The sequence below is a fragment of the Fringilla coelebs genome, assembly GCF_963513975.1.
Source record: "Fringilla coelebs genome assembly, chromosome: Z".
NCBI classification, from domain to species: Eukaryota; Metazoa; Chordata; class Aves; order Passeriformes; family Fringillidae; genus Fringilla; species Fringilla coelebs.
Genome location: NC_140031.1, coordinates 11,027,575 through 11,042,033, shown reverse-complemented (window position 1 = coordinate 11,042,033; position 14,459 = coordinate 11,027,575). Strand labels below are relative to the sequence as shown.

The following is a 14,459-nucleotide window of genomic DNA, read 5'->3' as shown; positions in this document are numbered from 1 at the left end:
AGTCCAATTCATTGAAAGTTCTGTAAACTTTTTATTTGTCATCCAGACTTCTCAGCTCCTGGCAGAACATCCTTGGTGTGAGACAGAGAGGCACCATAATAGTGTGTGGTAACATTTTCACCAGAGACAGTGAACACACTTTGATTGCCCTTTTGTGTTTATCCAAATAATTTTATTGACTTGGGTCTTCATCCTGTAACTACTTACATCCCTAAGTAATGTTGCTCAAGAAAGTAATTCCAGTGAGTTCCAGACATTCACAGTTGCTTTAGTAAAGTGCCCTGGCCTTGAAAGCTGCCTTTGTTTGGTGCTCCTTGCCAGCACAGTTGTGCAGGCTGTGATCTGCAAGAGATTTATATCATTTGCCTGGTATTGAATGGAATTGTACTGCAGAACAGAAAGAGATTTCTGTTTTGGTGTAAGAGAGCATTTGGATTCCAAAGCTGTGCATTTAACTTAATAAGCTGAGGTCAGTGCAGGGTGATCAGTGTTTTATTCATGCTTAAGTAAAATAATTCTTACACTGCTAGTCAGCAAATGTAAAGTCTTGATAATTGATCCTATACTGATGGAATAAATTAGTTATACATATTCAGCACCTTATGTATGCAGTAGTTTATCTTCCTGCTATGGAAAAGCTAGATAGTAGAATAGAATTTACCTCTGCATACAAGAATCAAATAATTCTATCCATTAAGAAACAAGTGTTTATAAAAGAATGCTAACACAATAAAACAGGCAAAGCCTACTTCAATTCACCAGGAACACTTCCAGGGTTTCAAAGAACCAAGTATCTGGTACTTACAACTGAAATTCTGCAGGGTGATTTTATTCTTGCATATGTTCAGTGCTTATATAGTACGTTGTTTGGGTTTGAGATACAATTAAGTTGGCTTGGACTGAATAAAGACTATCTTTAAAATAAAAAAGAGAATAAAAATCTGTCTTTATATTTTACATCATCAGAGGTTCTTGCATCTTGCATAGATTCTCAACCAGAAATGACAGTTGTTAGGTGTGGGCTGCAGCATTGCTGATATTGGGAAAGAATTAGTATGTAAGAAGAAGAAATAAAACAACAAATATCCTGGTCTGGTATAAAGCTAGGCAAAAATCACTGTAAGAACAGAACTCCTTGTCATCTGACACAAAGATTTGGATTGGAAATCCATGTGAGCAAAGGTGCGTCTCTGTAGAAATAGATGTAATACACCTGAGCTCAACACCCAGTCTTTCTCAGAGGGGAGAAATGAGCACTTTTCTTCTGTGCAATTCATGTCATCTTCATGTAAAAGCTAAACCAGGTCTCTTAGAAGTGCTTGTTTCTCTGTTTACTGAAGAAAGCTGCAGGTGCTGTCAGATGGATCTATATGTTGGAGATGTCTAAAGCCCTGTGGGTGAATTTCACTCTGGAGATCTGGTTGCAATTGCTCAAAGCAGGAGCAAGGACAACCTCCTTATTCCACCATTAGAATAAATATTTGAAACAAATATTTGAAACCCTAACAAATCAGGGTGCATGGGTCAGGCTTTCAGAAAATGTAGGTTTAGCATTTGTGTGCCTGAAGTAATTTGTACTTGCAGCTTCTGTAGCTTTTAAACTGTAAATATACCCTTCATTACCCTTGTAAATATACCTTTCATTTGGATCTGTAATTGTCACAAACAAGTACACAAATACAGCTTTGAGTGTGCATGCAAACAGTTAAAAGGTCTGGGGAGTAGTTCTGACGTGTAACTTTGACCAGATTTGAACTTAAACACCTGTACATCTAAAATCTGGACCTGTCCTTGTGCAAGAGCTACTACTGTGCATGCTCTGACCCATGTAAGGGTCTGACTTGAAAATACATAATGAAACTAAACAACACAGGTATTTCAAATTATTTTGGAGCTTACTGATGCAGACACAAGTATTGAGGGAGTATTTTTGGAACTTTTAGGTTACCACTTTCTATTCAGCCCTGTTGCTTGAATCAAAACCTTGGTGTTGTGAAAATCTTTCTTCCACTGCTGCATACCTAGTTGTGACTCCTGTTATCTGTGCTGGTGGAACAGGGCTTTCCTTGGCATACAAGGTTTTTTCCATGCATCTCCTCCAGCAGTACAAGCACATGGGGCTGGACTGATGCCCTTCTGGAAAATTTGTCCTGAGACAGAGTAGAAGCCTAAACGTATAAAATATAAATGTGAATCATCTGATGATTTTGGGGGGAGATTTGCGTATTAAAGGGGAAGCTAAAAGGCAGTCAGGGGTTTGTTTGATGTACAAAGCATAGCAGACTTCTTCAAAAGGCCCTAGAGGAAGACACACAGGAAGAGCTTTGTCTGATACATGAGCATTTGTGTTTATTTCTTATCTCTCTTCTACATCCCTCCTCTTAATTCATCATGTTACCTCCTCTGACATTACAAACATAGTAGCTTTCTCAGAGGGAAATGGGAAGATTAGTTAGTCAATACATAGTTTCAGTGAGAAATGCAGCTGAATAGTCAGAGCTGTTGTTTGAACTCTGCAGAAAGTTCCCCCCCTCCCAGCATACTGAAAAGAAAATTGGCTTTGATCAATATAAAGCAATGAAGTAACACAATTCACATGACACTTCACAAAAACTCCTAATCACTTAGATCAGAAATTTTCAAAGAGGCAAATGTCTGTGCCTTAGTGCTTTGAGACTGCCATGTAGAAATTAACAGGCATTCTTGAGCCTGGGTAAAATGTTCTGAGGCAAACTACTTTAATCTTTGACCAGGGTTTCACATTCTGCCACGTTTCATTTTTCAAATGGCACCCAGCTGTCCCCTACAGGCATTCTTCATAAGGGAAGTCTTTTAGGCAGTAGCTGGAGAAGGATTTCTCATTCTCTTCCTCTCCTTTCATGCAGAAAGAAATACAGAATAACTATTGAGAGACGAACTCAACAGGAGGACTGTAACATGGGGAAACATCGGCAGTTACGTGAAGACTCCATTAGATCTCATTTTTCTGCTGCATAAAGAAGAAGATGAAAAGGAATCCCATTCTTCCTAGGGAAAAGAGAGATTTAGAGAAAAGGACACAACCAAAGACATCAGTGTAAAAAGAAGTGGCTCTTGAAGAACTCACTCTTTAAGCAGTAATTTTGTCTTAATTTCTTTCAGAAGCTCAGGAATGATTTACTAATCATGTTATGCCACATGGTCTTTCATCTCATGAGAAAAGAAAATTATGCAGTTTGATGTTATAGGATGTACTTAATATGTAAAGACAGTATTTCCTAAGGCATATATTAAGTCTAGCAGATCTTGGTTTAGTTGATGGGGAATGCCTCATTTTTTTCCCTTTTCTTTTTTTTTTTTTTTTTTTTTTTTTTGCTTCTACCACCTCCTTCCATATTTGCATCTCATCCATGAGTATAAAATATGGTTTCAGAAGCACAGGTGCTGGTTGCTGTCAAAAGGAAAAAAGGGATTGGTTTGGGGTATGATCCTGCATCACTGAATCACTGACATTGATAACAGGGGATATGAAAGTTGGTGTACGGGCCTTAGTTCTGAGAGAGAACTGGCACTTGGTTCTAATTAATTCCTCTGAGAAAGTCAGGCAGGTGGAAACACATGAACCATTCTTTCCTTGTTTGTGTGGTGTCACAGTCCAAAGCACTGGTTCTCCCTCTTAGCTGGTGGGACTTGGGAAAAACTCCAGTGAAGGATGAGGAGTTTCACACACATGAAATAGTGACAGAGAAGACAATCAGGTCTCAAGAGAGGACTGATTAATTCCTCAGTCTAATATGTGCTTTGCCACACTCTTTTCTGTCCACTGCCATGACTTTTCAGAGGGGCAGATGTAGTCCATGCCTTCTCCTGTTCCTAGTGAAGTCAATGGCAAAATCCCATTAACTTCAGTGAGCACAGGACTGCATCCATAACTGTAAATATGCAAGTGTTTGTATAGCTGATGCAATTCAAAAGGGGATTTTTTTTGTGTGTATAAAAATGACATTCCATGCAACCATTTTATTTTTTAGGATATTTTTAATCTTGTATTTTTCTATTAAAGTATCTATTTTTGCTTTGGTAGGTTTAAAAATTAAGGAAGAGGATGTTTTGAAGATATATTTTGTATGATAAGAGTAATATGCAGGGAAAGTCAACAGCTGTAAATACATTTTAGAACCAGTATTTAGGGGAGGAGAAATGATTTTGTGGATGATAACAGATTTTTTGCCCAAATTTTTTCTCCAGGCATGTGCAACATTCAAATAGTTACTTAAACAACACAAATGCAGTTACTGAATTGTCTATGTGATGATTACCCTGATGCTGTAAATAATGCATTTTTTCATATGTTAAAGAGTCCTATAGAAGTCACTGAGATTTAACTATCCATGTGTGTACAATTAAATACCCAGGAATACCTTCAGGAATCATGTGTGAAAACACTATCTGAGGCTGACTTTAATCCTGCTGCAATCAGTACCCCTGGAAATTTTGCCATTTATTTTACCAGGGGCAAAACTGGATTTGTGTTGAATTGACAGGTTATTTTATACTAGACAAAGGAGGGCTTTGCACTTTCTAGTCAACAAATGGAAATGAACCGTGCTTACTGCACATGTGGTGAAGAAGATCCATGAAAGTACTGTCAGAGGGGAAACAGAGCTATGACTATGATTCTAGGAGTACATTAAATATTTCGGTTTATTCTCTTCTGGTTTCATCAGCAGAGCTTTCTGGTCTCAGCAGTTCTAGCCAGACTTGAAAGTTAATCTCAAAACTGGCTCTGAAGCCTGGTTTCTACAAAACTTCTAGGCCCTAGACTACCAACTCTGAGAAACCACTTTGGGATACCTGGGAGTGAAGAGCAAAAACTCGCTGTGTCTGCTTTCTGCAACCTTTTATTTGTTGTTGGACATGGTTTTTTTGCTTATATTTAAATTTATTCTTAGCATATGGAGGGCTCATCACCTGCCCTTGTGATACACTGTCCTATGTCCCAGGCAGCCAGAGAGCAAAGCTTCCTGACTGTCAAGGCAGCTCCACTAGAGGAAGTTGATTTCCAGCATCCCATTTCCCAGTCTGGGCCTGTGTGACCTCTACAAAGGTGCTTCAGCCAAAGCAGCACCGATCAGTGGACAGTTTTCTGAAGTGTTCTCTTTATTTCGTGTGCGCCAGAAGTAAGCTAGGGCAGCATTCATACTGTTGAGGATTTGGGGAGGAAAAAAGACTTACTAGTTTCTGGATTTTTTTTTTTCCCCAGGCAGTTGAGTTTGTCTAGCCCCTGGGCATGCTTAAAGTTTGGGATTTTTTTTACATACTTTTGATGTACTTCTGGTTTTGCAAATTGGCCTTTCAGTATTTTGACTTTCTTTTTCCCATTTGACTACTCTGCCACAGAAAAAAAGGCAAAGAAAATTTTTAAATGTGTAGAGAAGAGGGTATAATTTGAAGCATAAGCTCTTGTGGAAATTATTTCTGTTGTGACTTGCTTTGCAGTATGAACTAGTACTCAAACAGTGGCTAGGTTGGAATCAAGACAATTGTGTAGATGTACATTTTTCCTGTGCCATGCACAGTTGAATCCCACCAGAAGATGGGAGATCTGGCTGTGACAATAAATTGTCATGACAGTTTATTTATTATGTCATTTTATGATACCTATAAAAAAAGTATAGTAAAAGGTCACTTTTTAAAAGAAAATTAATTCTAATGCTTTAAAACCTTTATGTAGGGTTTTGAATCATGACCTCAGGAGGTATTTCTATGAGATGTCCGTTGGTGGGGTGCTGACCTAGGCTTAGCCAAAACTGTGCATCCCAGCACCTCCCAAGGAAGGTGAACCTTCTTTGCACCTTAAAGCATTTTAGATCAATGGGCTTTAATGTTTGCAAATTGATGCACGCAAATGCATTTTTCCCATGGAAGTGTGGAGATCATTTAAGACATTTCACATAAGTAGATTCCTGCATAGCATAAATAAACTTGCTCTTCTTAGCTGCCTTTCACAGGCCTCTTGCTAATAGTTCCCAAGTCTTCCATGGAGCATAGATCAGAAGCTGCCTTGAGTTTAGATTATTCAGCAGGGAGATTCTTTACTGGCTAATGCACTTTTCCTTTCTGGTTCATCTGCATTAGCTCAATGCCACAATGTTTAGGCTCCGAACTCTGTAAGGGAATGTCTAATCAAAATAATAATAATTGATCCTCAAAAGAGGTTTCAAAATGTACATTTTTTGCTTCAACAAATTGCCCATATTACAAACATACATCTGTATTACAGAGAAGCACAAGGAGACCCTTGACTCAGCTCAGCACTTCAGAACACACTTGAAATATGCTCAACTTCAGCTTCTAAGTGCTTTGCTCACTTGGGACCAAAGGCTGTGATCCTGGCTCTGGCTGAACCAAAGGGAGATTTGCCGTGTGCTTGAATTTAAGAAAAGCTGGCTGTGTAGGCCATATTTATTGGTAATTCTTACAGTTGTGCTGGTTAAATTGAAATTGAACTAGTGGCTTCATACTCTGTTAAAGAGTAAAAGACAAATTCTGCTAATTTTGTATTTATTAAAATTACTGAACAGTGGTCAGCTTAATATCTGATTCACCTCAGAATCCTCTTCCTTTGGAAAGTTTTCCTGCTTTTTTTACCCTCATAACTTCAACACCCAGGCTTCTACTGCAAGTGACAAAGATGAAGCAGAACTGTAAAAGTATCTGTTACTTAGTTTCCTGAAAGCCACAGCTTCAGAGTCAGATGTCTAGGTGCTTTGTCCTGGGCCACTGGTAGTTCTGAAAATTTTGTTTATGGACAGTTTGTGGGTTCTGAGTTGTCTGTGACTACTACCAGCACCAGTTCCTGCTCTAGTGTGCTTCATTGAGGACTAGACATAGCTGAGCTCTGAAAACATTCAGTTTTTGCTTAAACTTGTGATTGAGTGTGATTGAGAGCACTTTGGGAGACTGTGACTAGAATTCAGTTTATTAAAGTGTTGTATTAATTAATTTCTGAAAATAAACCATGTTGATGTATTTTCAATTTGTTTTTAAGCAATGTGCCATTGCATTATTGGAAGTATTTTGCTGGGGTTTTTCAGAGGAGAGTTATTAAGGTGTAGCTAATGCTTTGAAAACATTTGTGCTGGACAAAATAAAGAATGTTCTCCCTAACAACATGTTTTACTGGGAGGTTGATCTCTGATTCATTTTTTGGCTTAGAAATACAATCACACATTAAACTGACAAAAAAACCCTCTTACTGATTCAATGGAAGTAAATTCGGTCCCTTAGTGAGTGTCTGCAGGCGTGAAGCAGTTCGGAGTGAGTTTCTCAGCTTTGCAGTAGAACAGGCTGCATCAGCCTTAGCTGACCTTGGCTCCAGTGATGTTTTCACCTCATGAATGCCATAATGCTCCTGGAAAGCCAAGAATAGACATCAAAGACAGGAAGCTAATAGTCCTGGTCATAAATTTCTTTGGCAATTCAGTCCACCTTTTCCGGAGCTCAAGACAGTTCCACATCCTTCACTGCCCTCCTCTGTGCTTCAGAGTGTAGCCTTGTGGGCATTCTGGTTCTTTCAGTAAAGAAGTTAAGGTTATTTTTCCTCATTTTCTCCAAGAGTCGAGTGAACAGTCTTTAATTACCCTTTTTTTTCCCATGTTCTTTTGTCTAGATTCAGAAGTACTTTGAAAAGAAGACAGCCATTTTCTATCATTTAGTCAGAAATGCTCTTTCCTCTCTAAGAGTATTGGCTTTTATGTGTTGAGCCATTTCAGACGTGGTTCATTGCTGAGCGCTGCTCAGATGTCAGCACACCTCGTGGTGTCAACACAGCATGGCCATGCCAGCCACTATCAGAGTTATGGACCTAGAATTACCTGTTGGGTTTTTTCATCCTTATTGTTATTGCTATAAAATGATGTCAAGTCTAGCAACCACCTTCCCCATGGCAGGGCACATGGGAACAGAAGTACCAGTTTCTAATGGTTTATTACCTTTTTGGTTGGTTAGCAACATGCCCTAGTAACTCACCTCACAAGAGTGAGCTGTAAAGGGATAAATTTCAAAGTGCATGTTTTGTAGGAGTCAGTTTTAGCCCTTTTTAGAAACAAAGAAACACGGGCATTGCTCTTGGAATGTATTTTTAAGGACACGCTGGGAAAAGTTCTGCTTTCAGATATGTTGTGCGTGTGACGCCTCTCCTCCCCCCCTTTTCCTTCTTGCTGTTGAAAGCACAAAAAGATTTGTGTGTGTGTGAAAACTTTCAAGTGGAAGAAACGGAAGAGTTTGCACTGTGCCTATCCCTGCTCAGAGGCAGAAATTAATTCAGATGGCTTGAGGGCTGAATTGTTTTCCATTCTCAGATACCTTTTAACATCTGAGCTCTGAGACTGATGAAAAATGATTGTTGAAATTAAAACAAATAGCTGTTTGTGAGAGACATCAGACCTGGCTGTCTGCAGGGTCAGCAAGCTGTGCAGCAGACATTAATAGTGTCTGTTCTCTTCTAAAGAATAACAACAGAAAGCCTGAGCACTGTGCTTTGCCCCAGTGAAACCTTAAGTCTGTCATAAATGCAGCTCCCCCTTTATCTCACGCATGGAGGAAGAAAGGAAAAAGGTTAATGTTGGACTTTTTATGGAGTTACTGCTGGTTTTGATCAAGAAGATAAGGCTGCCACAGTTTTGAGGCTTTCTTGGGTTAATGTTTAATCGTGTCCAGTGTATCACTATAGACTTTTATTAAGGTATTATTTCTCACAGGATTTACCTTTTAGGAGGTCCTAACTGACACACAACAAATTAACAGCATAAAAAACTAGCAAAAAGGAGAGGCTTACAGTTCCCTCAAAATCTCTCACTAACCACTAAAGTAGTATTCTGCATCAAAGACAGATTACTCTGAATAATCTGACACTGTTACAGTTTGTATGTTAAGCTATATTCAGAAATGTTAGGTGGATTCATTAGATGACAAATCTTTGAAAGGTTGAAATCCACTCTGTGTGAACTGTTCCTTGGTGTTTCTGTGACATGAATGTTTCCAGAGAACACCTGAGCGAGCAACAAATATGTACCAAAATCGGTATTAAAAAAAAAAAAAATCTTATTTTAGGGGTTTCTTTTGTAATGTCAACTGGTATGCACAGGGAGCACACAATTCTGCCCCCCCATGCCTCAGCTACCAACAGAGTTTTCACTGGTGGTGTGCATTAGCAGCAGGCAGACAGAGTGCAGCTGCATTGCTTTCTTCTTGGGGATGGTCTGGACTTCTCTTTCTCTCAGAAAAGAGAGTCTTTACTGGGCAGGTCTGAAAGTGCTGAGAAAACTTGGAGAGGCAGGATGAAGGCAATGGGTAGAATTTGCTGTGTTTCTTGTGCATAGGGTGTAACAATCAAAAACTAACAGGACTCAGGATAGACGCTATAAGGAACTTTGTCTCCTTTTTTATGGTGATGCTGTTCCCTATAAATGGAAAGATACTGGGCAAAAGAGAAACCTAGTGCCAGTTGAGCAGAAAACAAATGGAAAGCTGCACAGTATATTGTACTGATGTAAGTAGAACTATTTGCATATAATGTGATTTTATTTATTGTTGTTTTTGTGTAGAGGAGGGTGCGTATTCATGACTGTGGATATAACCTTTGTTTATTTGTGTAATGTATTTTATTTCTTCTATGACTTGGTCATTTAAAAGATCTACATTCACTGGTGTCCTTTGACTTTTTATTCTGTGCATTTTCTTTCACACTTTTAAAAAAATGCAAGAATATCACATAACCTAAATTGTAACAAAATGTTTCCATTAAAGACATAAGAATACCTTATCACCTGTTTCTATGGTATCTTTTGTCATCTATTTACTACATCCTTGGTCTGTTCCACATAAGAGAGTACTGTCAGATGGTACAGAGTTAATAACAGGAGGGTTATTCTTGGTCTAAGAAACTGTATAAACCACTGATTTTAATAATGCTTAGCAACTGATTAAATCGGGAATCAATCTAACCTTTCCTTGGGAAAAAATCTCCCCCTTTGCATTTCAAGATCTGGGAAAGGTTTTAGCCAGTGAACTCCAAATGAACTTTGAATATTTTTGTATTTATTCTCAATTGTCTAGAAGTGCAAGTAATTAGGAACAAAACTATTGAAATGCATTGAAACCTGAACTAGCAAGCATTAATTTTTATAGCCTGCAGTGGAGCAAAATTTATATATTTTACTAAGCTACAAGTTCATTTCTCAGCAGCAATCTTACCAAATTTGGGGAATTTTGATTTCCTGTGTTATTAAATACAGTCTTCACGTTATCCTGTTTTGGCTAGCCTTCTGCTTTCTGTATGCGTCTGTTGGAGCAATGTTGCCAGATTTAAGATCTGTGCTTGAGAGTATGCCAGGCCTTTATAATCTGAAATAACTTGAAATGAGTGTGAGGAAGAAGTATCTGGTCACACTTGTATCAAAACTTCAAGTATTAAGAATTCACTGGAGAGTTGACAGATAAAAATCCTCAGGGTTAACTATGGACCTTTCTACAGGGCAGAAAAGAAAAAAAAAACAGAGTAAAAATACAGATTTGGAGAGGCCCATTCAGTTAGGGGAGTGTTGAACTAATATCCTAGCAGCAGTGCCTTTCACTGGTTAATCTCTAAATATGAGCCTAAATTTAATTAACTCACTACTGTAAAAAAGTATGCCAATTTGTATAGCTGATTAAAAGTCCAAAGATACTAATCTTCTGAAATTGTAGAAGATATTCCCAGTGTTTGTTAGACTCTAGTTTTTTTAAAATCTCCCTCCTTATAGATACACTTATATGCATGTTTTGCGAATAAAAATTTTTATTTCTCCTGTTTTTGCTTGATGGTTATGTTTTTATGTCTTCATCCCATTACAGACAAGAATCTTCTGAAAGTACCTAGAAATTTTCTGTATAAAGCATCATAGAAAAATTGTACAAATAGCCTTTTCTGTTCTAGATAACTGCAGTAACCATTAAAGGTGTTTTGGGGACAAAAGTGGATATTTTACATGAAACATCTCCAGACTCTTCTAGCAATTTAATATTCGGGTCAGGGTAAGCTAAAGATTAGTTTACTAACATTTGCTAATTTTCTAAATATTCCAGAACAGAGAGTAGTTAATGCTTTAACCCTGCTAAATCACAGGGACACATCTTCAGGGCAGACAGCAGGCAGACAGACTTTTGACATCTTGCCTTCATTGACAGCAACTGAAAAAAGTCTCATCAGCTTTTCTAAAACAAAGACTTCACTCGGGCTTGGGAATATTTTCACTCAGGCATGAGAGATTGCTGACTGAATTGATGTTCAGTATATGACCCTCCGGCCAACATGTCACAGTGACAGGACTGTCTTCCACTGTTACTGTTTTTTAATAGCTTATCCTTCAAAATAAATGCTTGAGATGGGTGTGATGAATTGTGTAGAAGTATACATACATCCAAGTTTATGAAACTGTTCATCCAAATGTGTCAGAGATCCCTTTGTCAGTGAGCCTCAGCCAGTCTGACAGGTAAAAATGTAATTTGGTGAAATTACTTAAGGCAATTGATCTTCAGTGGTAGCAACTTCTGGATATCATTTTAGATATCTTGAAACCTAGCTGGACACATTTTTGTGGCTTCCTTAGGAAACTATTTCTTGAGGAACATTCATCACATTTCTGAAAAATTGTGGTGGCATTTGAGCCAAATCTTGGTCTTGAACCTCAGCCAATGTTTTCTTGAGTTGAAAGAGCATGCCAATAAAAAGTAATTGTACAACTGACAGAACCTCTTTTCTTTCCTCCTAGGAATAACCATAATTTACAGTCTGTAAAGCTTGTATGAGCCAAAAAGGGTCTCCCTGTGTACACATCCTACTCTTGATAAGTCTTCCTGTGTCACTTTAAGGTTGGTTTGATGACCTTTAGTCCTCTGCCTCAGAAAAAAATAATCATATTCCCCTTTCTATAAGTAAGTACACTTCCCAGTTAATTTTCTGGCAGCATGGCAGTTTATTATCAGTGTCAGTTACTTCTTGATATTGCCATTTAATTTAGACAATAAATCCCTGCTTTCAGGTTTCTGATACCTGTATATATAGTTCAAAAATTAACTGATGGCAAAAAATGTAACCATGTATTTATAATTGTCCGGGACAGTGACATAGGAAGCTCATATCTATGTAAGCTCTGGTTTTCTCCCACCTCTATTTTTCTGGTATGAAAACAGACCAGGTCCCCAGCTGCTCACTACATGAGCACCTCCAAAGGCCAACAACCACCACTGTGCTGCCTGTGAGCCAGTAAGCTTCCCCTTTTGAGGTCTAGCAGTCTAAAAGCACACTTTAACCATATAAAGCACATAGGAGAAGTGGTGCTTGTGCCTCTTCCTCCTGTCCTGCTTGGTGTTAGAGCAGTAGTGGCGTGACTGGAGGAAATCCAGCATCCTGCATTTGGATGAGATGTAGAACTGCAGTCTTCCTGTGTCCTAAGAGAAAAAACATGCTATTTGTAGAACAGTGTATACTCAATTTACTGTTGCATAAAAAATGATAATGCCTCAGGTAAAGGCATTTTAAAATAATTTTCCCATAATGTGAATGCCTAGACTACCAGACTTCTCCCTTTTTATTTCTCTTGCTGCAGCAGAACAATTTTTATCGTTATTTAATCTTCAAAGGGGAAGAGTGAGCAGACAGACTTCACTGTAGCACAGGAGCCATTTTGACAGCAGCATGGATTTAAATCCCTCTTCAACCTTTAAAGAACAGAGGTATGATCTGGCATTGCTGCAGCCCTGGTAACTGGTATTTGTTAAAATGACAGTAGTAGGAGCAATCCCTCTAGCTGAAGGGAGGGAGGAAGATCTGAAGAGGGAGGAGCCTCCTCCCATTATGAAGAATTTCAGATAGTGAGAAAGTCCTGGCAACACTGTCTGTCATTGCCTTGCACACATGTATTATGTGCTCCTGCTAACTGGATTGCCAGGAACCATTAAGTTGGATTTTTGCTTAGGCCTGCTTAAAGCATGGAGTACCCTGAGACTCTTCTGCAGTATTTGGCTCCATATGCAGGATGGAGGGTCCAGAGGAAATGTTCACATCCCCCCTGACTAAATCCTACTGGACAAGGGTTCCTCAGAACAAATTAAGGGATCCCACTTGCTCCTGTTTGATTAGTTCAGAGTTTCATGGGGTATCAACTGAAACAACAGCTTAAGAAATACCTTTCTTTCTTAAGAAAAAATGCTTAAAGAAGTTTCTCTTGTGCTCAGACATCAAAGGAAGCAGTGCAATAAAAACAGATTGATAAACCCCTCAATTAGTTAAGGGAGCACAAAAAGCACAGCAACAGCCTGATGAGTGCAGGAAATTAAACTGGAAGACTTAGGCTACTGGGTAATGCTGAGAAAAAGGCATATTGTAGATTGAAGAGATGAGGTCTTTAGTCTCTGTTCTAAGGATAGATTTACCGGAGCAGGGGACTGGCCAGTATCCAATCTTCTACCCTTCTGGGATAGACAGAAATGGGGCTTTCTACTGGGTCCTGGGCAGTTTCAGGGAAGAAATAACAGAGCCTGTCAGGAAGGCACCAAAAGGTTTAAAGAATGTGGAGTAGTCTCTGGCTTTTTGCATGCCTTCTTAAACAGAAATAAACCTTAGAACCACCTGGGATTCACCCAGCACCAGTTATAAATATGAATAACAGAGTGAAGACATCAAACAAAGGCAAATGCAGGCTATGTATCAGGAAAAATTGAATAAGAGTGTGATCTATTAGCCCTCATGCACTCCTTCCAAGGGGGGTGGAGGTGGAATTTCTGTTGCTCAAAGCATTAAAACCCCAGGCCCTGGGGAGAGTACTGCAGGAACAATCCCACACTGACTGGAGGGATGAGGTGATTTAATGGGTGGTCATTTCCACCTTCAATTCTCTTTTATGTACATGCCAAGGTGCCTTTAGTGACAAGCTGCACTTCAACACCGAAGCTGAAAGCAGCCTGGACATAGCTCGAGAGAGTGATTCAGAAGAACTAGACAGGAAAAGAGGTATAGAAAGAGGGGTGGGGGTGTTAATTTAACTGAGAGAAGCCAAAGTGCTTAAAAAATTTTCCAGTTCAGTTTGGGATGGGAACTGAGGCTGAAATGAAGAAAGAGTGGTTAAGTGATCCCATCATTCCTTAAATATTTATAGACACATGTCACATGCCAGTGGCAAGTATGTTCAAGTCTCATTAATATTGCTTTCCTTAGTCAAGGCCTGACAAATTAATACAGATATTAAGGATTTCTGCCTTGGACAGAGACACCACTGCTCTGTAACCCCTCACCTGGGTCTGACCAGGAAAAATTCTTTCTCTGCCTGAGCTGAAGCTGAAACAAAATTTTCCATCGGCACCAGTACCAAACACTTAATTTCCTCCTCCCTACAGCTCCCCCTTCTCTGCCAAAGAAATAAAAATGAAAGAGAAATAAC

At 39.0% G+C, this 14,459-nt stretch overlaps 1 protein-coding gene across 1 annotated transcript in view; it reads left to right on the top strand.

The window, feature by feature from the left end:
• Positions 1-9,799, top strand: part of NPR3 (natriuretic peptide receptor 3) — a gene marked incomplete at its 5' end in the record, with an annotated part of 44,284 nt that extends 34,485 nt beyond the window's left edge. Inside the window, one exon of the mRNA XM_084225909.1 lies at positions 2,886-9,799. Within this exon, the coding sequence (XP_084082035.1) occupies positions 2,886-2,997 (112 nt within the window). The 3' untranslated portion in view covers positions 2,998-9,799. The remainder of the gene's footprint in view (positions 1-2,885) is intronic.
• Between the last annotated feature and the right edge of the window lie 4,660 nt (positions 9,800-14,459).